Source organism: Prionailurus viverrinus, chromosome B2 (assembly GCF_022837055.1).
Source record: "Prionailurus viverrinus isolate Anna chromosome B2, UM_Priviv_1.0, whole genome shotgun sequence".
In the NCBI taxonomy this organism is placed as follows: domain Eukaryota; kingdom Metazoa; phylum Chordata; class Mammalia; order Carnivora; family Felidae; genus Prionailurus; species Prionailurus viverrinus.
The window spans coordinates 1,291,951-1,317,617 of record NC_062565.1 but is presented as its reverse complement, the minus strand read 5'-3'; the positions used below and the strand labels follow the sequence as shown (position 1 = coordinate 1,317,617).

At 50.3% G+C, this 25,667-nt stretch overlaps 1 protein-coding gene, 1 long non-coding RNA gene and 3 other non-coding genes across 8 annotated transcripts; 3 read left to right on the top strand and 2 right to left on the bottom strand.

Annotated features, from left to right (window-relative positions):
- Positions 1 to 78: 78 nt before the first annotated feature.
- TRNAF-GAA (transfer RNA phenylalanine (anticodon GAA)) lies at positions 79 to 151 on the bottom strand. The gene has a single exon. It is a non-coding gene; the product is annotated as a tRNA-Phe (tRNA).
- Positions 152 to 684: 533 nt separating this feature from the next.
- TRNAE-CUC (transfer RNA glutamic acid (anticodon CUC)) lies at positions 685 to 756 on the top strand. Its single transcript has one exon. It is a non-coding gene; the product is annotated as a tRNA-Glu (tRNA).
- Positions 757 to 4,556: 3,800 nt separating this feature from the next.
- Positions 4,557 to 19,022, top strand: LOC125165510 (uncharacterized). Of its 2 annotated transcripts, XR_007152141.1 has the most exons (4): positions 4,557 to 5,487; positions 16,729 to 16,860; positions 17,332 to 17,531; positions 17,759 to 19,022. It is a non-coding gene; the product is annotated as an uncharacterized LOC125165510 (long non-coding RNA). The 2 variants fall into 2 exon arrangements; XR_007152140.1 differs by having other exon boundaries at positions 16,729 to 17,531.
- On the top strand, positions 5,025 to 5,106 carry TRNAL-AAG (transfer RNA leucine (anticodon AAG)). The gene has a single exon. It is a non-coding gene; the product is annotated as a tRNA-Leu (tRNA).
- On the bottom strand, positions 12,395 to 22,266 carry ZNF311 (zinc finger protein 311). Of its 3 annotated transcripts, none has more exons than XM_047858514.1 (6): positions 21,833 to 22,266; positions 21,379 to 21,580; positions 17,799 to 17,875; positions 17,309 to 17,435; positions 16,847 to 16,951; positions 12,395 to 15,345 (listed from the first exon to the last, which is right to left on the bottom strand). In XM_047858514.1, exons 2-6 carry the CDS (start codon positions 21,443 to 21,445, stop codon positions 13,961 to 13,963), a joined length of 1,761 nt encoding a protein of 586 aa, XP_047714470.1. In that variant the 5' UTR covers positions 21,446 to 21,580; positions 21,833 to 22,266; the 3' UTR covers positions 12,395 to 13,960. The 3 variants fall into 3 exon arrangements, with proteins under 3 accessions (XP_047714470.1, XP_047714469.1, XP_047714471.1); XM_047858513.1 differs by having other exon boundaries at positions 21,379 to 21,448; XM_047858515.1 differs by lacking the exon at positions 16,847 to 16,951 and having other exon boundaries at positions 21,379 to 21,448.
- Positions 22,267 to 25,667: the final 3,401 nt, after the last annotated feature.

Here is a 25,667-nt window from a genome sequence, read left to right as displayed (position 1 = left end):
ATTGCCACACTTGTTGAGGTCAAAATCAATATTCTAACTATTACAGGCTCCAAAAAAAAAAAAAAAGAGAGATCTCTTTGCCGAAACCCGGGATCGAACCAGGGACCTTTAGATCTTCAGTCTAACGCTCTCCCAACTGAGCTATTTCGGCTCCGCCCACTCCATCCTCTTCTAAGACGGATGACTTTATTACGGGAGTCTTTCTCTACGTATTCAGCGTGCTGAAGCGTGTTGAGGAAACCAAAGCTAAAGGAACGGTTTCGTGTCGGATCCCTCCGCGATCTGCGAGGAGGGGCACGGAAGACAGTCCAGGTAGCTACCATGAAGACCGCCCTAAGGACTGGTTTAGCTCCGCCATGAACCCCGGGCGGGGTCCACATGCCCCTCGTCCCCTCTGCGGGTGGGGTCCACATGCGCCCCGTCGCCCCTGCGGGTGGGGCCCGGGTGGGGTCCACACGCCCCTCGTCCCCCCTGAGGATAGAGTCCACACGCCCCTCGTCCTCCCGAGGGTGGGGTCCACACGCGCCCCGTCCCCCCTGCGGGTGGGGTTCACATAGTCATCCCCCCCCCCCCCGCGCGCCCCCGCACAGGTATAGACCCCGAGGTCGAGGTCGCGCAGCGGCTCACAGGCCGGAGGCAGGTGCATCCAGCCTGTAGGGTTGTTCGGCGCCTCTCCTAGCACCGTCCCTGGTGGTCTAGTGGTTAGGATTCGGCGCTCTCACCGCCGCGGCCCGGGTTCGATTCCCGGTCAGGGAAAGTGACTTTTTCTGCCTGCGCCGGCCCGGCAGGAGCAAGTACACTTGGCATTCAATTCTACAAGAACTAACTTTTCATTTTCACGTGAGGCATCTTTGCAACCCTCCACAAGTGTTGGTGTTGCACGTGCAAAATGACAACGTAACTCCGTGGTGTAAACAAAACGATGAGCGAACGCTCACCCGGCTGCACTGCCAGCGCCGCACGGTTCCCAGAGTCCCGCGGCCCCGACCCCACGGAAGGGCTCCGGAGCCGGGAAGTTCGGAGGGAAGCTGTCACCTGCGGGGCTCTTTGAACGAGCTGAGCACCTGGACCACGGGCAGGAGGCCGGGAGGGGCCTGGAAGTCACCGGGCGGGGGTGTCCCGCCCCCCCCTCGAGCGCCCAGGACTGCGGCGGCTGATGCAAGCAGGGTCGCCCCGGACAAGCCTTCCTGGCAGGCCGTCCTGCCCCTCCCTGCCCCAGCCCCGGACACCCAACCCCGCCATGGCTCTGACCCCTGGACGCCCTGTCCCTCTGGACGCCCTGTGGCCCCCTGGACGCCTCCCCCCCCCCCCCCCCGGCCCCGGTACGCTCTGTCCCCCACCGTGGCCCTTCCCCCCTGGACGCTCTGTCCCCCGCTGCGGCCATGACCCCTGGACGGCCTGCTCCGCCGCGGCTCTGACTCTGGGACGCCCTGCCCTCCTCCCCCCCCCCCCCCCCGGACGCCCTGTGCCACCCTGGACGCCCCCCTCCCCCGGTACGCTCTGTCCCCGGCCGTGGCTCTGACGCCTGGACGCCCTGTGCACCCCGGACGCCCCCCCTCCCCCGTACGCTCTGTCCCCCGCCGCGGCCCTGCCCCCCGGGACGCCCTGTAACCCTGGACGCCCTGTTCCCCGGGACGTCGGTGGCAACAGCTGCCCGAGGAACCGCCGGGACGGACGCACGAGGGGTCGCCGCGTCCCTGAACGCACACCTGGGGAAGCCGACGGTGAAGTCCCGTCTGTCCCGCTGCGGCACCAGTCTTCTTACTCGGCTCGTCTAGATCGCAGCCACGTTGTAGTGCTTGTTTCCTCCTCATTTCTCGAGTTCCATGCACCGTGACCTCTCTGCTGCCACACGAGGTCGTGGTGCCCCTGATCTCACTGTACCAACAGGTGGGGACACGATGTTTTAATGATCATGTTAAAGGAAGCAGTTCTCTTTTTGTGATTAGTTTCACATTCCCGCCCCTTCCCCTCTATATAAAGTCATGAAATCCCCAAACCTCTGTGAGCTGGGGCAGTCCTTTGTCATCCTGCCAATACCTCCCTCAGTTAATAAAGTTTGACACATATGTAAGATTAAGTTGTCCAATAAGTTTGTCTACCATAGACCTGGGCACTATGCTTGGCACTGACTATATATACAAAACCAAAACCCACAAGTAGCAGTCTGGAGAGCAAACGGAACCTACTGTGCTAAGATACAGGTTAGGGAAATTTTTTTCTCCATGGAGAAAAAGTAACAGTTTATAACAGGAGAAAAACCATATAGCTTTCAAAGAAGAGTCCCTTGTCCCTAATCTAATTAGCTTTATGTGGAAAAGTTAAAAAAAAAAAAAAGACATTAAGCACATTCAGGGCTCCCACCCAGACTGCTCCCTAAAAATAAATATAAAAAGAAATGAAGCAAAGATTGTTGCTACATATAGAGAAGACAAAATATGACAACGTGAAAAGATTGCTCAGGAAGCAACTACCTTCAGGCCTAGAGGGCTGATTTCCTGTGAAACATTAGGCAGAAAGACACAGAATAGCCTCGTATATTATATACTGGAAGCTGACTAACTATACTTTTTTATTTCTAATTATATATATATATATATATATATATATATATATTTTTTTTTTTTTTTTTTTAATTTTACATCCAAGTTAGTTAGCATATAGTGCAATGATGATTTCAGGAGTAGAATGCAGTGATTCATCCCCTACATACAACACCCAATGCTCCTCCCAACAAGTGACCTCCTTAATGCCCTTTACTCATTTAGCCCACCCCTCACTCACAACCCGTCCAGCAACCCTCAGTTTGTTCTCCGTATTTAAGAGTCTCTTATGTTTTGTCCCCCTCCCTGCAAACTATTCTCTGTAGCTAGCAGTCAATACTTGCTGAATGACTGGGTAGACTGTCGTTGTCCACTTGTTGATATAGTCTCTCTCAGCTTACTTCATCCTTCTGTTTTCCCCTCTGAGTTCATCATGGAGGAATGCAAACACTAGAGAGAGAAATCAGTTTTTGGATGGATCAAGGTGAAGTTGGTGAAGCACTGAATCAATGAACATGTAGCAGGATGGTATTCTTGCTCCGTGTCTCTAAGCATTAAATATGGTCACAAAGTGGTGGGTCTGTACCAAGCTCTGGCCATTGCATCAGGAGATCCAGAACGCATGGGAGTACACAGTCCTGATGGTGGAGAGGACACTGCTGTCATGGTGAGGGATTCAGGGAGCACTGGGCAGGGAGCCCAGGTGAGGGCAGCAGACACCACAGGTGAGGAAGGGGGCTCGCAGCTTGGGATACATTGTGGGACTAGGGAAAGTGAGGCTTTAGCTCGGAGGGTGACTATGTTGCTTCTGCTCTCTTGATAATCTTTTTTCTTAGTCATTTTCCTGAAGAAGTTTTGCAGGTAATTACTACAGTATTGCAACTAAGGATGAGGACATACTAGTGAATCACTTTGTGACATACATTTGTTTGTTGAAGCCACACTAACACTTCAATGATCGATCACCCACCTGCCCTCCCTCTCCCACCTGCTTCCCAAGGGAAATCCTCAGCCTCCTTCCACAGTCACTGGCTGTTTCATGCGCCGCCTTTTCTCCATTCAAAGGAGAAAGGAAGAGGGACAAACATGACCCAGCCCCATCGATGGGATGGCACCCCCGCACCGGGTGGGGCTCTCTGGGCAAATTGTGACTCTGAGTTGTGATCCCCTGGTTGTTTACAAAATGGAAAGGAGACAGAGAACGCAAGGAACGGGATGTGAACGTACCTAACGCCACTGAGCTCTACCCTTATAAACGGTTAAAATGCTCAGTTGTGCGTGATGTGTTTTTAACCACAACTTAAAACAAGACACCCCGTGCCTGGCTGGGAGTATGGGGCTCCTGGGTCTGGCCGGAGAGGGTCCTGTCATCCGCAGTGTGAATATTCCGCCATCTGGAATATTCTATTCCTGTCCAGGTGGATACACGTTGTCAAGGACAGTAGGTGTGGGCGCTGTCGCACCTGGGAAGGCTGCTGGGACTCTGTCAGCAGGTTATCAGGCCAACATTTCCAAGGGGCGTTATTGCTGCACAAGTCAACCTCAGCGCCTTACACCTGCCTGGTCGTACCCGAGTCTACGCAGGTCTCTCTCAAGGATGACGGTCCAGCCAAACCCCGGTAAAATAACTAGTGTTTCCAGGGGTGCCCTGGGGCTCCTGTGGGGGAGGTGAAGTGTGCCCGCCACGCTTATTTGGGAGGTGCTCCAGCTTGACCCTGTAAGGCGCAGCTGGTGACCTCTGTAGGAGGCGGAGGCCGTGTGAACAGAGGAGAGCCGTGGATGCTGACCTCGGAGGATGGGGGGATGTGGCCACAACCAGGGTCCGGCAGCCACCAGGGGACTGGCGCCACCCCCTCCGCCAGAGCCTGCGCGCGAGGACATCACAGCTCTGCCTCCAGGACCGCGGGAGTACGCGTATCCCCGACAGCGCATGTCCCGCGAGACCACGCGCGTTAGCGCGAGAGCACAAGCATCCCCGCGAGAGCACGCGCGTCTGCGGCTTCCGGCAGTGACGGGAGCCGCGGGAACGTGCGGTGAGTTCCCGGAACGAGTGTGGGAAATGGTACCAAAGGCTAGGCTTCCTTGGAATGTCCGCAAACACACTCCGTGAAAGTTTTGAAGATAAAAGGCAGATCAAACAGAAACTGCAGCTGCTAACTTTACTGCGACTTTATTTCTGACATAAAATGCCCTCAGCGTATACTCACGTAAGGACCAAACTGCCTTCGTTAAAGGTGCGGGTCATGGCAGCCCCGCGCCTGCGCAGAGCAGACGCGGCGCAGCTTAGCAGCCGATCTGCTCTGTGACGACACAGAGACTGCTACGCCACCGCCGCCCGGCTCCTCAGGGACTGCCTGGTCCCCGCCCGCAGTGAGGGAGGCGGGCTGCCGGTCAGAGGGTGGAGGCCTAGCGAGGCGGAAGTCTCCGGCGGCTGCTGTTCACGCCTCTAGGGGGCCGGGAGGGAGCATCTCCGCCGGAAGTGGTAGCGTGGCCGAGCGGTCTAAGGCGCTGGATTAAGGCTCCAGTCTCTTCGGGGGCGTGGGTTCGAATCCCACCGCTGCCAGGGCTTCTTTTTCTTTCTTCACGCGCAGTGTGGACCGTTCCCACATCCTGAGTCAGGCCCCTTTTTCTCCTCCTTTGACTCGTGTTTACTCCGGATACAGCCGCAGCCCGGCCAGGAGGTGCTTTTGTTCTCGCGGTCCTCAGTACGAACGAAGGACCGTACGACAGACTCCGGCATCCCTTTGTACCTCGAGGCACATCCTCCGACGCCTGTGAAGGAATAAGATGTGTCCAGAATGGCTCCGGATCTTCCTGAGGCCCCGGCAGCCGGCTGTCTCGTGTCTGGAACCCTGTGCAGATCCGACAAGAGACCCCCGCGGAGGGGGTACTGGTCCCATGACTCCGGACACACCCGCCAGCGCCCGGTGCGATCCGGCGACAGGTGTGTCCCAGCGCCGGGTGCCTCCCAGCTCCAGGTGCTCCCCAGCGCCAGGTGCCCCCTAGCGTCCGGTGCGTCCCAGCGTCGGGTACCGTCCAGCGTCGGGTGCTCCCTAGTGGCGAGTACCCCGCAGCCGCAGGTGACCCCCAGCGTCAGGTACCCCTAGTGCCGGGTGCCCCCATCGCCGAGTGCCCCCCTGCGGCGGGTGCCATCCAGCGCCGAGTGCTATTTCTAGAGGCGAATCCCCTCCCCTCTGCGTGCTTTTCTGCTTCTTCTCAGCTGCGCCGCACGTCGCCGCCGCTTGGGGGCTCCCTGCTCTGAGCAGATCTTACGCACACAGGCCTCTTTTTCATCTTCTAGTCCTTAGTGTGGAAGCTGTTTTCTCCTGGATGCCTTCCCTGGCCTCCCTCTGCCTCCTATCAGCTACAGGGTTAGTATTAGGGAGGGGATATGGAGAAGAGCTCAGAGAACCTCCGCCTCCACCATGAAGCTTAGAGTCCAGTGGGGTTCACAAGCATTACATAAGTTATTACGAAAATATAGTAACATGTCTACCTAAAAAGAGAGTTCGCATGTGGACTTTGAAGTTCCGGATTTAGGACAACAGAGAAGTTAGAGAACAGCAGGGGCTCAGGCTGGATGGAAGGACACACACCACACTGTTCACCAGACTCTCCGTTTCTGCGTGCATTGTATCTGTACCGATTCCACTCCCCAGCAACCAATTCTCCGATTTTCTGCAGACACCCATAAGGCCCACAAGACTGTACCCTGCTTTAGATGCCATTTGCAGGTCCCAGACCTCCCTTCTAGCTGACTGACCAGCTACAAATCAGGGGTTCCCGAGACTCCCTCCTCAGGTTTGATAATTTGCTCAAATGGCTCAGAACTCAGGCCCACATCTGACTTTCATTTACTGGCTTGTTATAAACAACTGTAAGTCAGAAACAGCCAAGTGGAAGAGATGCACAGGGCAAGGTGGGCAGGGGGTGGGGGGATCCGGAGCTGCCCTGCCCTCACCAGGTGGGGCACTTCCCAGCACCTCCAGGCCTTCATCAGCTGGGAAGCGCTCCTAATTCTGTCATTTAGGAGTTTTTATGAAGGTTTCATCATGTAGGGATGATGGATTATAATCCCTAGCCCCTCTCCCCTCCCGGAAAGCTTGGGGATGGGGGTTGGGGCTGCAAGTTCTAGGCTTCTAACTATGCCTTGGTCTTTCTAGTGACTAGTCCCATTCTGAAACCTACCAACACGGCCTTGTTAGAACAAAAGAGGCTCCTGGCACCCAGGAAATTCCAAGGGACTTAGGAGTTATGTCAGGAAATGGGGACAAAGACCAACTATATATTTCTTATTATCCCCCAGAGCAGTAACTGCCCTTTCTCCTGGACTGTCTTTCAAGGATACTCATATAAAGAACGGCCTGGGAAGACAGAGATAGTGTCTCCATCTGGTGCAAAGGATAGACGTTCATACTGAGCTCCCTGTGCTCAGGGTGGCTACCCACTGTGTGTGCAGGCATTCATCTCAGCCCATCTGAGTCACCCCTGTGGGAGCTGGTGCTTGAGGAATGTGTAGAGGCTGAGAGAGCCTGGTTCTTGCTGTTACGGTGAGAAATAAAATGTCCTTTGCCTCTGTAGGGTGGTAGAATAATTCTTTGCCATAAGAATTATTTTGAGCTAAAGGCACTTACAAATACAGCTGCAAGAAGGGTGTTCTGACCCTCTCTTTTTTCTTCTGGAAAGGAGATAAAAAACCCGTATGTGGAAGATGTCCACCTTCTATCCCAACACAAAAGTAGCATTCTTATCATGGAGGGCAGGAGGCTGAAGTTGAGAGAATTCTGCACAGACATCCTTAAAATAATTTTTCCTTTAGCCTCACCTATTTTAGTTTCCTTTCCACAATTGCTTCTCTGTTCAACCTAATGTAAAGGCATTTCAGTTTTGCCACTGGTTTGATATTCGTTTCCTTAGGAGGGTTCATGTGTTGTGTAGAACTTACACGAGTTCAGTTTGTGTGTTTTTGTCTTGTTCCTGCCCTCCGTCGGGCCAGGTAAGGGTCCTGAGAGAGAGGAGGTAGAGTTTTGCCCAGCTTACATCTCTTACATCTCTTGTGCTCCGACAGGCTAATCTGTGTCTTTATCAGACTTGATAGATGCATATTGTCAACCGGCAGAGAAAAGAGAAATGAGTGCTTTCACTTTTACATGGTAGTGTTTAGATTGTAGCACAGAAGTACAAGCTGCAGTTCGCATCCAGGGATTACAGTTCTGCAAAAGGACCCAGATGTGAGGAGTACATCAGGGGTCAGCCAAACAGTCATCATCCTCCTGTTGCTGTTTCCATCCTTGTCCTTTTAAACACTGGTCTTTTCTTCCTGCTTTGGAATTTGTGCACCTATCCCACAGCTGATTTCTGTCTTCCTTCCTCTCTGTACTGTGCACTTTCTCCTACTGAAACAGGTATGAAATGATGATGCCATTGATGAGATACCTGATATTTGCCATCTCGTGCAATTGGATCATGCTGGATTTGTTAGTTACCTTATGTTTTTAAAAAAAAAATTTTTTTTTTCAACGTCTATTTATTTTTGGGACAGAGAGAGACAGAGCGTGAACGGGGGAGGGGCAGAGAGAGAGGGAGACACAGAATCAATAACAGGCTCCAGGCTCTGAGCCGTCAGCACAGAGCCTGACGCGGGGCTCGAACTCACGGACCACGAGATCGTGACCTGGCTGAAGTCAGACGCTTAACAGACTGCACCACCCAGGCACCCCCGTTACCTTACGTTTTCACTTGATTCGTTTCCTGCCACTATTGGATATTTCCCCCTAATTCTTCAAAATAACAGTGACACTCCTAAATACTCTTTCTCAAGTAGCCAATGCATCAGTTATTATTTTTCCCTGGAGATCTTTCTCTTAGCCTTCTCTGCCTCGCTGATCTGGATCGGCTGCTGCCGGGGTCCGTGGTTTGCCTTGGCTGCTTCTTTTTGCAAGTTTGCTTTTTGGATATTTATTTATTCGATTGATTGATTTATTTTATTGAATTGTTTGGGCGGAGTGTATGATAAAATAAGCATGTGAGGTAAAGTTTTTGAGACCTTTCCTGTCTTTACGATACGTATTTTACCTCCTAGTGGGGTAATCCTTTGAGTATAGAAATTGAAGTTAAAAACATGTTCCATTAGGATTTTGAAGGCATTGCTCTACTGTCTGTCATCTTCAAGTGTTATTCTTGTTTATTCCCAAGCTAATTTATTTTCTTCTCCTTTGTATTTGACTTTTTTTTTTTCCCCTGCCTGAAAACTCTGGAAGTCTTTCTTTTATGCACAGGATTTTGTGATTTCTCATTGGTGTGTTTGGTGTAGATGTTTTGCCGTTCATTGAATTGTGTGCTAGGCAGGGCTTTCTCTCTAGGAGCTAATTTTCTTACGTGATTATGTTGATAATTTCCTGTCTGTTTTTATTGTTCTTTTGGAACTTCTACTAACTGGGATCCCCAGACTGCTCCTCTAGGTTTTTTTGCTTTCTTTTTATTATATTTTATACATTACAGAAGATATCCAAGTATAAAAATTTTGAAGTGCAATATTAAAATGAGCACTTTTGAACTTGTCACTCAAAATCTAGAATTGTACCATCCAACACAGTATCAACTGGCCACCTATGGCTACGGAGCACTTCAAATGTGGCTAGTGTGACTGAGGAACTGAATTTTTAATTCTAACTATTTAAAAGTTAAATTTAAGAGACAATTCTGCATTCTGTTATTAGAAAACTTCTAAGTATGTTTGGGACAACTCGGCTTTGTGAATTTGTTTCTCAACTGTAAGTTTTAGGAATTCGAGCACAGATCTGGCACATTGTCTCTGTCGGACCGGCCCGGGCTAGAACGTTACTAAGATGCTCACACCAACTAGGAGCCTCTCTCTTACTCTATCACTGATTCCTTTTGTCACTGACTCCTTATCATTCCTTTACCTAAACAAATAATCTACACTTATGAATAGATCACTAATCAGAGTATTATTTTGTTTTCGAACCTTGTGAAAATGGTACCAAACCGCATGTTGTCTTGTGGGACTTGCCTTTCCCGCTCGACAAGAACGTCCGCTCTCTACCCATGTTCGTGGGCACGTTCACCTCTGTGACATGCTCATTCTTTAAATCTGGCAACGTTTGCTTTCCTGCTTACTGTTGGTGGACACTGGGCTGCTCCCGGGGTTTTGCTACTATGAGCAGATGTGCTGTGAAGATCCTTGCACGTGGCTCTCGGTGCGTACGCGCAGGACCCTCTCAGGGCGCGTTCCTAGGAATGGAACCACAGAGTTGTAGGGCATGGTTCAGCTTTACAGGAGAGCCTGCTTGTTTCCCAGTGTGCCTGCATCAGTTTTCAGCGCGGCCAGTGAGTACCACAACTCCGTGTCCTTGCCAAAACTTGGTCAGGTCCGTTTTATCTTTCTCAACCTAGCGGAGTCTCACAGCCGTCACTGAGCTCAGAGTCCCTGGTTACGAGACTGTACACCCTTTGTGTGTGGTCATCACTCTGTTTCCTGTGAAATACTTCTTGGTGCCTTCTGCCTGTTTTGAGGTTGTCTTTTGCTTATTGATTTAAAGGAGTTTTTATATAAGGTCAAACCATATTAAACTGCCACTCTTCAACCTCTAAATATGGCAGTTCATGTGACTAACCCTAAAATATTTTGGATGACAATTATTTGCCCAAGTATGTGAGTTCAAAATGTTTTTTCAATTCATGAGAAAATTGTACTTTCCTTTTCTTTATGGTGAATTTGATGAAAGAAATTCATTTTAATGTAGTCGAATTTATCAGAAATTTTTCTTTAAAAGTAACCTTTTTGGTGTCTTGTTTGAGAAATCTTTTCTTGACCTGAGGGTATACAAATATTATCCAAAATTTACTTGTAAAAGGATAAAAATTTGCCTTTCATAAGGCAAATTCTTGGCTAAGAATTACATTGCAATATAAATTATAGAATCAGTTTGCCATTTTCCACAAAAATGCACTCTTGGGATTTTTATTTAGGTTGCAGTGAATGTATTGATCAATTTTGGGAACTGACATTTTAATAACACCGAGTCTTCCAATGCATGAACAAGTATAGTCTTGGCCAAGAACAGTCAAATCAGTCTTGAAGAAAAAGAAATAGGACTTCGTCTACCAGATGAAAAGATATTATAAAGCTGTGGTAATTAACCAGTTTGGCATTGGTGTAAGGATAGGCAGTCGACCAATGGAACAGAAGGGGAGGCTAAGACTTCCAGACCCTAACCCTCCTAAACCCCTCTTCAGCGTGACTGTGTCTTCCTAGAATTCTGCTAGGGTCCTGCCACCTGCTTGAAAGATCCTTTGCTGACTTTCAGTCCCGCAGTGAGAAACCCCGCTTCCTGGCGTGAACTCCAGGAATCTTTTGAGGTTTCTTGAACATTTAAAAATAAACTTCGTGAGAAAGTACTAAAGAAATTTCAGGTATTTTGTCTGGTGGAAAAAGAAGTGTTTGATTTGTCTTGAAAATTTTGAAAGAGTATCTTGTGAGAAGTGGGTTAATATTGCTCTGTAATGATCCCAGGGCATTGAACTGCACCCACACGTAGAAGCTACAGAAAGAGGGGGTGCCTGGGAGTAGACTCAGTTGACTGAACATCTGACTCTTGATTTTCACTCAGGTCGTGATCCCAGGGTTGTGGGAATGAGCCCCATGTCAATGTGGAACCTGCTTAAGATTCTCACTCTCTCTAAAAAAAAAGAAGCTACAGAAAGACATTTCTGTACATGGGTGATTTTAAATCTGAAACCTGTATCTTACTCCTTTTGAAAAATGAGTGAAGTGGGCATTCTCTACTTCCTTTGTGAAGGTCAAGTGAAAACAATCTCATTATATCAATGTTTAGTGTGAAATTTTTCTCAGATTTTGCATTTAGAATGTAATTAGGTTAAAAAACTATTACCTGGTGAGTTTTTAAGTAAATTATAACTAAATCAATAACTCTAGTTTTGGTAACTCCTCAGAATTAGTTACAAGAATCTTAGGGTTTTAACACTAACATGTTTTGTTATTCAACTATGCTGCTCACCTTTGAATTCCTTCCACATCATTCAGGCCAAACCTACTACCTTATGGCAGACCTCTTTTAAATGTACAGACTTTTCCCAAAGGTAAAATATCTGAACTTTCTTCAGTGTTTCTTCACTATATTCATTTTAATGCTCAGGAAACACCAGGAGATTCCTGGAGTTTAAGCCAGTAATGGGAGCTTCTCACTGCAGGACTGAGAGTCTTTCCAGCAGGTGTCAGGATCGTGGCGGAATTCTAGGAAAACATAGTTATGTTGAAGATGGATGGGTGAGGGTGAGTCTAGAAGGCTTCTATTTGGGCTCATCAATACAGAGTCCTCTGAATTCTCACAATCTGGCCATGCCCTGTAGTTAACTGGTGTCTGAAATGTAGCTCTCCAGTCAACAACACAAAACGTCCACGCTCGAGGACGGTCCAGAACTTAAATGGGATCTGTCCTGTTGCCAGATTCTGTTAAAACTCATTGGAGAAGGGAGATGAAGGATTGCCCCGTCAGGTTCTTAAGTTGGGCTGAGGACTTTGAGCCCCAAATCCCAATATACACCGTAGCGTGTGGGTGCAGAAATAAATGTTATGAACACGTATATGCATTTTCCAAGAGCAGGTACCTGCTGTGAAAAACAAAACCTCAGATTTTCCAGGAAAGCATGATATTTTGCCATCGAGCATTAAAGTACAACATGTGTGCTCATGTGGGGGAGAGTGCTGCTGGTATTTGTTGACCATCAAACAAACGGTCCTCAGACTCAAAAAATTATTGGAAAACCACTGCCAGTGCTCCCGACATACCGTGAATTCTGTCCTTAGGTCATGTTTTCTCACCCAGAAGCCACGTATCCAGAATCATCTCCTCCATAGAGACAATGTCATTGAGTTATGTCTTTAATGTTTTCATCTTGGCTTTCACTAATAAACTATGTAAGAAATGGCCACATAAATAAAAAGAATTTTTTTTGTAGAAACTGAGCCTAAGGAACAATGTTTCAATCCATCCTTTTTAAAGATAAACCATATTGTTACTAGAAAATTGCATCTCTTGGACACTTTGTCCTTCAGTATTAGATAACCTGTAACCATTTCCCAAAACGTTTTCTGTGATACAGGAGCCCACTAAGATGCTTCAAACAGGACTGTGGTCAGTTTTGGAAAGCAATTTTTTTTATTGTTCTTTCAAGGTTTAGAAAAGATATTAGCATATCATAAACTGAGAAGTCTTTAATTAAAAAAGCCACCCCTAGCCAGCCTTTCCTAAAGTCATTATTTTAAAAAACTTAGGGGTGCCTAGGTGGCTCAGTCACCTAGGTGTTGGACTCTTGGTTTTGGCTCAGGTCATGATCTCACAGTTTCATGGGTTCGAGCCCCACATTGGGCTCTGTGTTGACAGTGCAGAGCCTGCTTGGGATTATGTCTCTCTCGCTCCCTGCCCCTCCCCCACTCACGCTGTCTCTCTCAAAAATACACTTGAAAAACTTTAACGTGTAAAACACCTTTGAGAAATGTTGGATAGCCCATTGCTCATCTTGTCCCCCCCCCCCCCCCCCCCCGCCCGCCCCAGGAGCTGAGGAACTTAGAACTACATTTAATTCTCAGTTATGGTCATTATGCTAATTATGTTGACCTGAGCATCTTCTAGGATTTTCAGTCTCTGACAGCCTTATTCACCGTGGGTCCCAATTCTGTTTGTAGAAAGTACCTGTGACATTTGAAGAGTAAAAGTATAAAGAGATATTGAAAAATGTGAAAAAATAGCCACAAATTTCTAAGACACTTGAAAGAGCATTTCATCCATCACAAATAAATATAGCAAATCTTTAAGACATGAACACGTTGACATCTTGATGTATTTATAGGAAAGTGAGATGGGCTTTGTGCTCTTTCCCATGTAAGCTGTTACTGGAGCAGTGCATCCTGCTTACGTCAGATTTCTAAATCTGCCTTCCTTTCCCATCCTGACCCCGCACGGGAAGTACCATTCAGCCCTTAAGTTAAAACAACACAGAAAAGCCTTGCTAAAAAATGGTCAGTGTTTCATCAGGTAGGACACGGTGGGTGCTGAGCTGAGTTGTCGCCTCGCATCTAAGACGTGGTGCGGGCGAGTCGGAGCGTGGAGGGGTGGGGGTGGGGGGGCGTTGGTGCAGAACCGCCCGGTGAAGTGATCCTGAGCGAGTGTCCTCTTTTCATGCCTTCGCTTCCTCATCCCACAGGGCAGTTCTGTGGTTAAGTGAGTTGACGCGCGGCAAAGCCTTGGGCTACTGGGCAGCGCCCTGGAAGTGAGTCCCTGAGCAGCCGGGTCTGGACGGGCTCTGGGGATCCCAGTCAGGGAGGGGCCCGAGAACCGGGAGGCACCAGTGTGCGGAACCCCGGGTGCCGGTGGTCAGTCCCCGACCACCGACAGGGTCTGCGGGGCCGATCCTGGGGCGAGGGCTGCCCCCAAAGTGCCGTCCAGCTCGTGGGCTCTGCGCGCCGGGTGGATTCTTTTCTTGTGTCCGGTCAGATTGGCGCTCACCCGGAACGCTTTCCCACACTGCTCGCACTCGTAGGGCCTCTCGCCGGTGTGGACGCGCTGGTGCCCGAGCAGGGCCGCGCGCTGGCGGAAAGCTAGGCCGCACTGGCTGCACGGGTAGGGCCTCTCGCCCGTGTGGATCCGCCTGTGCTGGGTGAGCACGGAGCTCTGGGGGAAGGCCTTCCCGCACACGTCGCAGGCGAACGGCTTCTCCCCGGTGTGGACCCGCTGGTGGGCCGTCAGGTTGGACTTGCCGCTGAAGGCCTTCCCGCACTGGGGGCAGGCGAACGGCTTCTCCCCGGTGTGGACCCGCTGGTGCACGGTGAGGCAGTGCCGGTCCTGGAAGGCCTTTCCGCACAGCCCGCACGGGTACGGCCTGTCCCCGCGGTGTCCCCGCTCGTGGGCGCGGCGCCGGCACTCGTGCCGGAAGGCCCTGCCGCACTCGCCGCACCGGAAGGGCTTCTCCAGGGCGGGGGCCCCCCGGGACCCGGCCGGCACCGCGCGCGCGTGCACCCCCGCGTGCTTGCGGAGGTCCGAGCGGCGGCGGAAGGCCCGGCCGCACTGGCCGCATGTATACGGGCGCTCAGCTGAGTGCACGCGCGCGTGCTTGGCCAGGTCGGAGCTCCCGCGGAAGGCGCGGCCGCACTGCGCGCAGCCGAACGGCCTCTCCCCGGTGTGGGTCCGGCCGTGCGCGGTCAGGCAGTGCTTGAGGCCGAAGGCCTTCCCGCACACGCCGCACCGGTGCGGCCGCTCCGCGCTGTGGACCAGCCCGTGCCGGCGCAGGCGGCCCCTGCTGCCGAAGGCCTTCCCGCACTGCGCGCACGCATGCGGCCTGTCCCCGCCGTGCTCCCTCCTGTGCCGGCACGCGGCCGCCCTGCTGCCGAAGGCCTTCCCGCACTGCGCGCAGCCGAAAGGCTTCTGGCCGGTGTGCGTGAGCAGGTGCGCCGCCAGCTGTCCGCCGGTCCTGAAGGCCTTCCCGCACTGGGCGCACGCGTGCGGCCTCTCCCCGGAGTGCACGCGCTGGTGCAGGACGAGGTCCGAGCGGCCGCGGAAGCTCTTCCCGCACTGGGCGCACGGCCGGGGCCCCTGGGCTGGGCGGGCGCTGCGCGCTGCGGGCCGGCCAGTCCCCCCGTCCGCTCCTGGCGACCTCCTCGGGGACCCAGGCTCCGGGACCCAGACCCCTCCGCGCTCCAGGACACGCTTCGCCTCCGGCCCGCGGCGGTCCCCGTTCTCAGGCCGCGTGTGGTCCGCCGATACTGAAAAGAGGAAGCAAACACCGGGGCGGGTGGAGCCGGGTCAGGGCCGGGTGATCTGACCGCCAAAGGCTGGGGCGGGTTCGGTAGTGGCAAGTTCCCAAGTACCGCGCTGTTCACACTGAATAAACCTGATGAAGATCCTTGCACACCTGCTCGCTCCCCAGACTCTCCAGAGAAGCGAGTGGCAAATCCAAACGCCTGCCCACCTCAGGCAGGAGACGCAGCCTTCAACCCTGTTCCTCCCGGACATTGTACAAGTTACCCCCGTGGGGCCTGTCTGCGGTATGACTGCTGCCGGGATAGGGTGGGGGAGGGGGGGGTCTGGGCCGGCGCCGACCCAAGCCGGACTCCCGCTCCCTGGACTCCGGACCGTGCTCCCTGGACTCCTCCCTGGACTCTGGGCTCCCGCTCCCTGGACTCCTGGCCTGCTCTCTGGACTCCGGACCGTGCTCCCTGGACTCCTCCCTCGCGTCTGGGCCCGGCTCCCTGGACTCCTCCCTGGACTCTGGGCTAGCGCTCCCTGGACTCCTCCCTAGCTTCTGGGCTCGCACTTATATCCAGAGCCCCAGCCGCTCAGGGGAGGGAAGGCGTGGGCACATGGACTGAGCCACTGGGAAGGAAAGTGGGCCAGGGAGGGAGGGGCAGAGGGACAGAGGCAGGCAGACCCACAGGGGGATAGTAGGTGTGTGTTTATAGAAGCCAGCAGGGGTTAACTCTTCCTGCTGTCAGTCTTCCCATGACCCCCGCCCTGACCTGTGCCCTCTACTTCTAGTGCCAGGTCATCAGGTCATTCCGGGTTGCTCACTGCAGCCCCACCATCTGTGTTCTACTCTGCTTCCAAAATCTTCTTTCAAAAAATAAGGTCTTATCACGACACTGCTTCGCATAAAATATTTCGGGGGTGCTCCACAGTAAACCAGACAGACGGGGGTAAAGCCTGCAGCTCTGGAGTGGGAGCATCTAGCCTGAAATCCTAGCTCCATTCGGGGCGCTCCACAGTGAACCAGACAGATGGGGGTGAAGTCTGCAGCTCTGGAGTGGGAGCACCTGGGCTGAAATCCTAGCCCTGACACCTAAGGGAGGTGTTGCATGTGTCGGTGGCCAGACCACCCAGGTGAGCACTGTGTGCATCCACCTCAGGGCTCAGAGCTGAAGCGTGAGGGGGACAGGGAAAGGAAGGGTCAGAAGCCCAACACGGGGAAGGTCCTCAAGGAAAGCTGGAGGCTTTCTGGGCACTGGAGTAACTGATCCACAGAAGGGAGACGAATTCTTGGAGTCTTTCAGAGGACCACATTGCAAAGGGGCCTGTTAGATAGGGTGCACAGAAGCAATTAATGACAGGATAATTGTCCGATTTGCTGCTGTTTGTTTTCTCTCCATTAGGGTTTTCTAAGTGGACTTCCTCCAGGAGGGTGAGGATGGATGACGCAGCACTAAGAACATACTAGAACCAGCTGTCGCACGGCACACGGCTGGTGACTGGAGCTTCCCCGTCACTCACCTGGGAAGAAGCAGGTCAGGAACCCCCAGTCCTGCAGGTCCTCAGCGCAGGGCACGGCCCCTTGCTCCAGATGGGAGATGAGGGGTGGCTTAGGGCAGGCAAGGCCTGCTCGTGGAGAAGGGAAGTCAGTGTGCATAGCAGATCACCTCTGTCCCAACACCCGGCCTTGACCCTTCTGCTCACACTGCAGAGGAGAGTGTGAGCAGGGGGGAGAAAAGGGTGTAGTTGGGGGGGTCTGCCAAGGTGGAAGCAAGCATGTAGGGATGACCTCAGAAAGGTCACGCTCAGAAGGGCAGAGGAGGAGACCCCAGGAAGCAGTCACTTGGTTGTATTTTCCCCGTTGTGGCTGCGAGGGAAGAATGAGGGCTCTGACTTTCACTGGGAGGCCCGGAGACGTCAATAGACAGCAAGTAAAGAGTAAGGACAGGAAAAAGGACTAAGCCAAGCACGGGGTGTCCTCACCAGCTGACAGCATGTTGCCATAGTTCTCCAGCATCACGTCAGTGTACAGGTGCCTCTGGGCGCGGGTCAGACACTGCCACTCTCCGCTGCTGAAGCACACGGCCACATCCTCAAACGTCACCGCGTCCTGCAAGGATATGCTCCCGCTGACCCGGAGGAAACCCCAGTCCCCAGGAAACAGACGCAGAAGAAGGGATTCTCAGGAGGTTTCTAGAAATGAAAGGTGGTTACTGTTCCACATATATTTGGGGTTGCGGTGGAAGGGGGCATAGGCTGTGCATAGCGAAAATCATGACCGGGAACAGTCCACGAATGGTGTGGCATCCAACAAAATGTTCCTTGTGAGTGGAATGCCTGGATTGGGCGGGGGGGGGGGGGGGGGGGGGCGGGGAGGGGTCAGGGAGCGAGTGAAAACAAGGCCGTATTCAGGACGTGGTGCTGTATTTCCAGGAAGGATGGAGGGGCCTCAGCTCGCCTGGGCCCCACTCACCGGTGTGGTATTTGCTCCTGGCCGGTCTCCGTGGCTTCCGTCGTTGGCAAAGGCAGGATGCTGAGGAGCCCGCAGGGCTGAGGGAAGAGAAATGAGTCAACTTGGCACGTGCTTTCCTCCTCTTCCCTAACGTGCAAGTCTAGACCACACCTTCCCCTCATTTCTCCAGCCTGTTTCCAGTTTGGGCAGCAGGCCATGGCACACAGCCATGCTGACGGTAAATGCTTGCTCTCCCTCACCTACAACGTGGTTTTCTGTGGTCGCTCTTCATCCTAGAATAACCTCGCCTGTCCCCAAGCCCACATCACTGACTCCTGGCTGGTTCGATGACCTTCTTCCAGGATCTGAGTGTTGAGGTCACTTCCTCCAGAAGGACTAGGGATGGGGATGGGTGGGGATTGGCCCACAGCTTGTTCCTTTAGGTAACTTACTAGCTGGCCTACCTCGGGCCATTTTCCCTTGTTCTTATTAGAGAAGCAGCACGTGTCCTGACTCTGAGTCTCCCGTTAGCTCCTGGCACGGAGCCACCGTCCCCTCACCGTGCTGCAGTGCATGCAGTGTATGCAGCATGTGGTGTCCAGGTGTCTGGGGCAGCCCGTAGGGCACTTCGGCCCTCCACCTCGGCCGGCCCACATAGCTGGCTAGGGAGCCCTAATTCACTCCTCAGGGACCAGCTCCACCTTTCCTTAGCTTGTGTTTGCAGTGACTAACCTTTCTAGAAAGTTCTTCAACACATCCCCAATCCGAGTCTGAGCAGTCTCTTTCAGAAGATACCAGGGAGATTGGTCACCAACTGATAAGACTCTAGGATCACCCTGTGGACTTAGGTCCCCAAAATTTCATTCCAATTTTACCAGAACTTCAATTTAGGAGCAAACTGGTTTCTTCCCAGAGAAATTTCCCAAGAACATTGTTCTTTGGTTTAGACCTGGGCTGTGTCTCAGTCCTCATGGGTCCTGCTCTCTTGTTCCATGTCTCACCTACAAGCCCACGCATTCTGTGACTGTTGGTCACACATGGTCCCACACCCATTGGGCTCACAGCAGAGGCTGGTCTGCTCTGCAAGGATCCTCATGACATCAAAAATGTAACCTCCCAGCTCGGTTTTTTGTTCAATCCACATTTTATTTATTTTCTTCTTTTTTTTAATGTTTATTTTTGAGAGACAGAGAGAGAGAGATTGGACGTGAATGGGGGAGGGGCAGAGAGGATCTGAAGCAGGCTCTAGGCTCTGAGCTGTCAGCACAGAGTCTGACTTGGGGCTCAAACCCATGACCTGTGAGATCATGACCTGAGCTGGAGTCAGACACTTAACCGACTGAGCCACCCAGGTGCCCCTCAATCCACATTTTATTGTGAATGTTTTCAAATATACAGAAAAGCTGAAAGAACTGTTTGGTAATCATCCACATACTCCCCACTCATGTTCCACAATTAATGTTTGCAATAAACCTCTGTCTGTCTAACTAGCCCTGTCTCTACTAATCCACTCGTCTTTGCTGAGTTTCAAAGTAATGAAGACATGAGCAACTTTACCCCAAAACACTTTCTCCCAATTATCATTAACTGGGGTTCAGTATGTGTTTACATTCTTGTTTTTGAGTAAATTTACATACACATTTATATACACATACATACACAAGTCGTAAGTGTACCATTGGCTGAGTTTTGACAAAGTACAGCCCTATTTGGCCCAAAGTCCCCTCCAGAAATGTCCCCGTTGGATTTTGACTATCTTCTTCACAGATTGGGATAGTCATTAAGTCATAGTGGTTCTTCTTTTAAAAAAGTGTTCATCATGCTATTTTTGTTTTTAAAGTAGATTCCGTGCCCCATGGGAAGCTTGAACTCACGACCCTGAGTCCAAGTCATGTGGTGCACCAACTGGGCCAGCCAGGTGCCCCCAAAGTTTTTTGAACTATGGCACAGAATATGTGACAAAATTTACCATCTTAAGCATTCTTAAGTGTATGGTTCAGCAGTGTTGAAAACACACAATGTGAGTCATCTCCACAACTTTTTCATCCTGCAAAACTTAAACTCTCTATGCATCACACAACCTGCCTGTGTCTCTCCCTCCCCAGTCCCTGGTCACCACAGTGATTCTTAGGCTTTATTTTTTAGCTTTAGATTTTGAAAGGTCAGTTTCTGCCCTCAAGTTAAAAATGAATCTGGGACACAGGCTGTGTGCTCACGACATGAAACTACCTTGGTCAGCTCAGGCTGCCCTAACAAAATACCCCAGGCTGGCTGGCTCACTTCTCTCAGTTCTGGAGGCTGGACGTTCAGATCCAGGTGTCGGCCCCTCCTGGCTTCCGTCCCTCTCCTCTCACATGGGAGAGACAGAGTTCTGGGCCCCTCCTCATATAAGGACACTACTCTCTTCATTGCCATCCTTATGACTTTATCTAAACCTCATTTCTTCCCAAGGCCCCACCCACCTCTCAATATCATTACACAGGGGTTCAGGGACATGTGCATTTTGAGGGGACACGTTCAGTCCATAACAAAACTATTTGTTAAAGCTGGGCACAGATAGTATCTGGGATGAGACTGATTCATTTATGATTCCTTATACAGTAGAAATGTCAGGATTTCTCCTTTGGAAGTGCCAATAACATACTTTTTTTTTCGTTGTAGACAATAAATACTAAAAGCCTACTTTTGAGGTGCCTGGTGCCTCGTCCTCTGTCCAAAGGTCGGTGCCATTCAGGGTCTGCCTGTAGGACTCCAGAATTGCTAAACGCCAGGCCCTGGGTTTTGCTTCCAGCAGCCGCGTCTATACAGTCTTGTCCACCTTCCTCTGCACATGTCCCATCAAAGAGCATTTCTAAACCCAGCCTCGCATTTTCCCAAAGCTTCACGACAAGACCTTTGCTCCTTCTTGGCCAGTTGTTTCCAGGTACTCATTCTATACCTTTAAAATCTCAGGGTTCCAAAAAGGTTACAGAAGTAAAATTACATACACTCAAAATTTAAACGTTGGTAAAACTGGTGGGTGGGGTAGGAGTTACTGAATTATTTAAGTTTTATGCACACATATATGCTATTTATCATATGTGTCAAGTTGTACATAAAACAAGTGATTGAATGCATTCCATTTCCTTGATAAACTGCTCTGAAGTACCTTAAAAAACTTTTTTTTAAAGTTTATTTATTTTGAGAGAGACAGAGACAGAAGGGGAGGGGCAGAGAGAGAGGGAGAAAGAGTCAATCCCAAGCAGGCTCCATAGTACTGTCAGCACAGAGCCCGATGTGGGGCTTGATCCCACAAACCATGAGATCACGCATGACCTGAGCTGAAATCAAGAGTTGGACATTTAACCGACTGAGCCACCCAGGCATCTCCGGCTTTGTAGAGTCTTTTATTATTTTTTCCAAATTTGATTTAAGATGAGGGCAGAAACTGAATAATTTAGTTTCTCTCAATACTGATCCAAGCCTAGTATAGAAAAAAATAGAAGGCTTCCAATAAATGCTCAATAAGGAGATTTCCAGGCCCCAGGAAGCACCCTACCCACCATGCCCCTGCTCCGTTTCAGCTGCCAGGGCCCCTGGCACAGCCTCCTGTGCGCCTCACCTCCTTCCTGCAGGAGCTCGGCATCAGGGGCCCGCTGGTGTGGTCCGGAACTCCCGTCTGACAGCATCACCTGTCACAAGGCACAGAAACACTCCGGGAGGTTAGGAGGGAGGGGAAAAAGCTCTGGGCAGCTATGAAGGTTTGTCCGTGGACGTCAACTCCCAGAAATATCAGGAGGGGCGAGGAATTCAGGGACTCGTCCCTGAGGAGAGACAGAAAGGGCATCCCATTACTGTCTGTTACTGGAAAGCTTAGGTGGTCGCCAGGCCATCCAGGAAACGCAATACTTCATAGCAGAAAACCTTACTCCCCCTTCCCTGCCCCCCCCCCCCCCCCCCCCCATGCTGCAGACCCGACTCCCCTCCCAGGTCCACCCTCTCCCACCGCAGGGCCTTTGCACTGGCGCTCCGCCCCCCCTCCCCCCAGCTTCCCAAGGTATCTCGAGAAGACACACCCCGGGGCCCTGTGCTCCCCGGATCCCGACGCCGCACTCGCTGCGTCTTCGCCTGCTCAGCAGCTCTTCATCCCTCCGCGACGCGCGGGGCTAGGATGCGCACACCACGTGCCCCGCTAACACCTGCGCTCTGCCCACCGTGCTCGCAGAACCCCCGTCTACACCCGCGCCCGCGGATCAGAGAGTGAATACAGGCAGGGGCGCGGGCGACAAAGACGAGCGCCGGGCGGCTGGGGCCACAGGAGCCAGGGGCGGGGCGGGGCGGGGCAGGTGTGTGTGGGAGAGACTCGCCGACCCGGCCACAGCCCTGGGGCCGCCCCTGGGGCGGCTCGAAAGCCCGCCGCTGCGTCCCCGCCCCGCGCGGGGTGGAGGCACCACTCTCCCCGCCCAGGTGTCTCCAGGCGCCCAGAGACCCGGGCACCTGCGCTAACTCCGCTTTCTGGTCCTCCGGAACCACTTCCGGCGACTTTCTAGGAAGCGCCACTCGCTGGTGGGAAGTCGGCTCCGAGTCCCGCGGGGCCCCTCGCGCATGCGTCCTCGAACCACGCGCGTTCAGAGGCCGCGACCTGGGCGGTGGCCGGCGCGTCCGCACAGCGGTGATTTCGCAGGAATTTGGAGACAGAAATAGGTGAAAAAGTCACTTAATTAGGAACCCAAATCACGAGATAAATAATGGAATGCCCTTTTTCAAAACTTAAAAACTTCCTTGTGAAAATTTAAGCCTAATTGGAAGTTGGGAGAAGGTTGGGAGAAAACTAATGAACCCGAATGGGCTCATCACTCAGACTTAACAATAAATAAGATTCGGATTCTGGTTTGGTCTGTTTCCCTGCCGTTTTCCATGCAAAAATATTTTAAAGCAAAACCCAAAGATGCTTTTTCAATTTTGTGCTTTTCAGAATACATTTCTCCCCCAAATTTTAAAATTCTAGTTAGTTAATATACAGTGTAGTATTGATTTCAGGAGTAGAATTCAGTGATTCATCACTTACCTACACACCCAGTGCTCATCACAAGTGCCCTTCTTAATGCCCATCTCCATCTAGCCCATCCCCCACCTCCCTCCGTCAACTCTTTGTTTTCTGTGGCTAAGAGTCTCTTATGGTTTGTTTCCCTCTCTTTCAGAATGCATTTCTTAAAAAATATGGACATTTTCTGACAACTACAATGCCATTATCCCACCTAAAAAGTTCCTGGTTTCCACTAAATACTGAGTCCATGCTAAACTTGTCCAAATACGTAAAGCATGCTTATTTTTTAATCAAGATCCAAAGTCTACATGCTTTTTTTTTTTTTTTTTGGTTCTTTTAATTTTCTTTTAATTTAGATCTAGAATAGTACCTTCTTCCATTTTCTATTCCATGCCCCCTGAACAAATTGGGTATTTGTCCTAAATGTTTCACATGCTGCTGGTTTTGTCTATTTGTGTCTTCATTTATTACTCTAGCCTTGTATTCCCTGTTAGCTCTAAAAGTTTGGTTCAAGTTTGGTTTACTTTTATGGGTAAGAATTATTTTTAGGTGGGGCTATGTACTTCTTTTTGCTTTATATTGGGAGGTGTATAATGTCTGACTTGTTCCACACTCTGTGATGCTAAGATTGTTCACTGAGTGCAGCTCTTGATTGTTGTGTCTGTCCATGTGTAGTTCCCTACCAATCTTTCGTTTGGTGGTTTCACCTACCGATCTTTGCCTAAATCAACCATTTCATCAGGGGTTGCAGAATTGTGATTTTTCTAAGTCCAGAGGTCTTGTCACATTTATGAACAGAAATTTCTTTAAAAAGAAGGATTTTCTCTCAGCCTATCAATTCAGGGTGATTTGATTATTCTGAAATAACCATACAGGAATAAAAGTAAATACTTTCTTTTTAATTTAACTGCTAGTATTCAGAGTAAATAGTTGTTTGCCCTAGGTGCCATGACCATGCATTGGCCATCCTTTGAAATGGCTATCAGTGAACCCTTCCAGGATTCTTTTCCTGTGTAGCTCCCGTGCCTATTGTACCAGAACTGGTTTGTGTTACCAGTTGAATATGGCAGAAGTGATGTTATGTTGCTTCTAATGTTTTGTTAAGTTATAAAAGAGACTGTGGCTTCCAGCTTGATCTCTCTCTCCCTCTCTCTCAGATCACTCACTCTGAGGGAGGCCAGCTGTCACATTGTGAGGAGTGGCCCACGTGGTGAGGAAATGAAACCCCCGCCAACAGCCATTTGAACGAGTTTAGAAGTGCATCCTCCAGCCCCCAGTCTAGCCATCAGATGACTACAGCCCAGGTCACAGACTCAAAGCCAACAGCTGAGCTGCTCTCAGATTCCTGATCTGCAGAAACTGTGTGAGGTAATAAACATTTGATGTTTGATTCTGAATTTTGGGGGTACTTTGTTATGCAGCAATTGGTAACTACTTTTTTTTGGTTCTCTCTTTTTGAATATCATTACAAATGCATCGTTTTTTTTCTCTTCTTTTTTTCTTCATAATTAATTAGTTAATTATTTACATCCAGGTTAGTTAGCATATAGTGCAATAATGGATTCAGGAGTAGATTTCAGTGATTCATCCCCTATGTATAACACCCAGTGCTCATCCCAACAAGTGTCTTCCTTAATGCCCCTTACCCATTTAGCCCATCCCCCCTCCCACAACCCCTCCAGCAACCCTCAGTTTGTTCTCTGTATTTAAGAGTCTCTTATGTTTTGTCCCCCTCCCTGTTTTTATATTATTTTTGCTTCCCTTCCCTTGTGTTCATCTGTTCTGTGTCTTAAAGTCCTCATATGAGTAAATTCATATGATATTTGTCTTTCTCTAATTTTGCTTAGCATAATACACTCTAGTTCCATCCACGCAGTTGCCAATGGCAGGATTTCATTCTTTTTGATTGCTTAATAATACTCCATTGTACATATATACCACATCTTCTTTATCCGTCATCAGTTGATGGACATTTGAGCTCCTTCCATACTTTGGCTATTGTTGATAGTGCTGCTATAAACATTGCGGTGCATGCGCCCCTTCGAATCAGCACACCTGTATCCCTTGGATAAATACCTAGGAGTGCAATTGCAATAGAACTACCTAAGGTAGTTCTATTTTTAGTTTTTTGAGGAAACTTCATACTGTTTTCCAGAGTGGCTGCACCAGTTTGTGTCCCCACCAGCAGTGCAAAAGAGATCCTCTTTCTCCACATCCTTGCCAACATGTGTTGTTGCCTGAGTTGTTAATATTAGTCATTCTGACAGGTGTCAGGTGGTATCTCATTGTGGTTTTGATTTGTATTTGCCTGATGATGAGTGATGTTGAGCATTTTTTCATGTGTCTGTTAACCATCTGGATGTCTTCTTTGGAGAAGTGTCTATTCATGTCTTTTACCCATTTCTTCACTGGATTATTTATTTTATGGGTGTTGAGTTTGAGATGTTCTTTACAGATTTTGAATACTAACCCTTTATCTGATATGTCATATGCATATATCTTCACCCATTCCATTGGTTGCCTTTTAGTTTTGCTGATTGTTTCCTTCGATGTGGAGAAGCTTTTTATTTTGATGAGGTCCCAATAGTTCATTTTTGCTTTTGTTACCCTTGCCTCCAGAGACGTGTTGAGTAAGAAGTTGCTGCGATCGAGCTCAAAGATGTTTTTGCCTGCTTTCTTCTTCAGATTTTGATAGCTTTCTGTCTTATGTATAGGACTTTGATCCATTTTGAGTTTATTTTTGTGTGTGGTTTAAGAAAGTGGTCCAGGTTCATTTTTCTGCACGTGGCTGTCCAGTTTTCCCAGCACCATCTGTAGAAGAAACTGTCTTTATTCCACTGGGTATTCTTTCCTGCTTTGTCAGA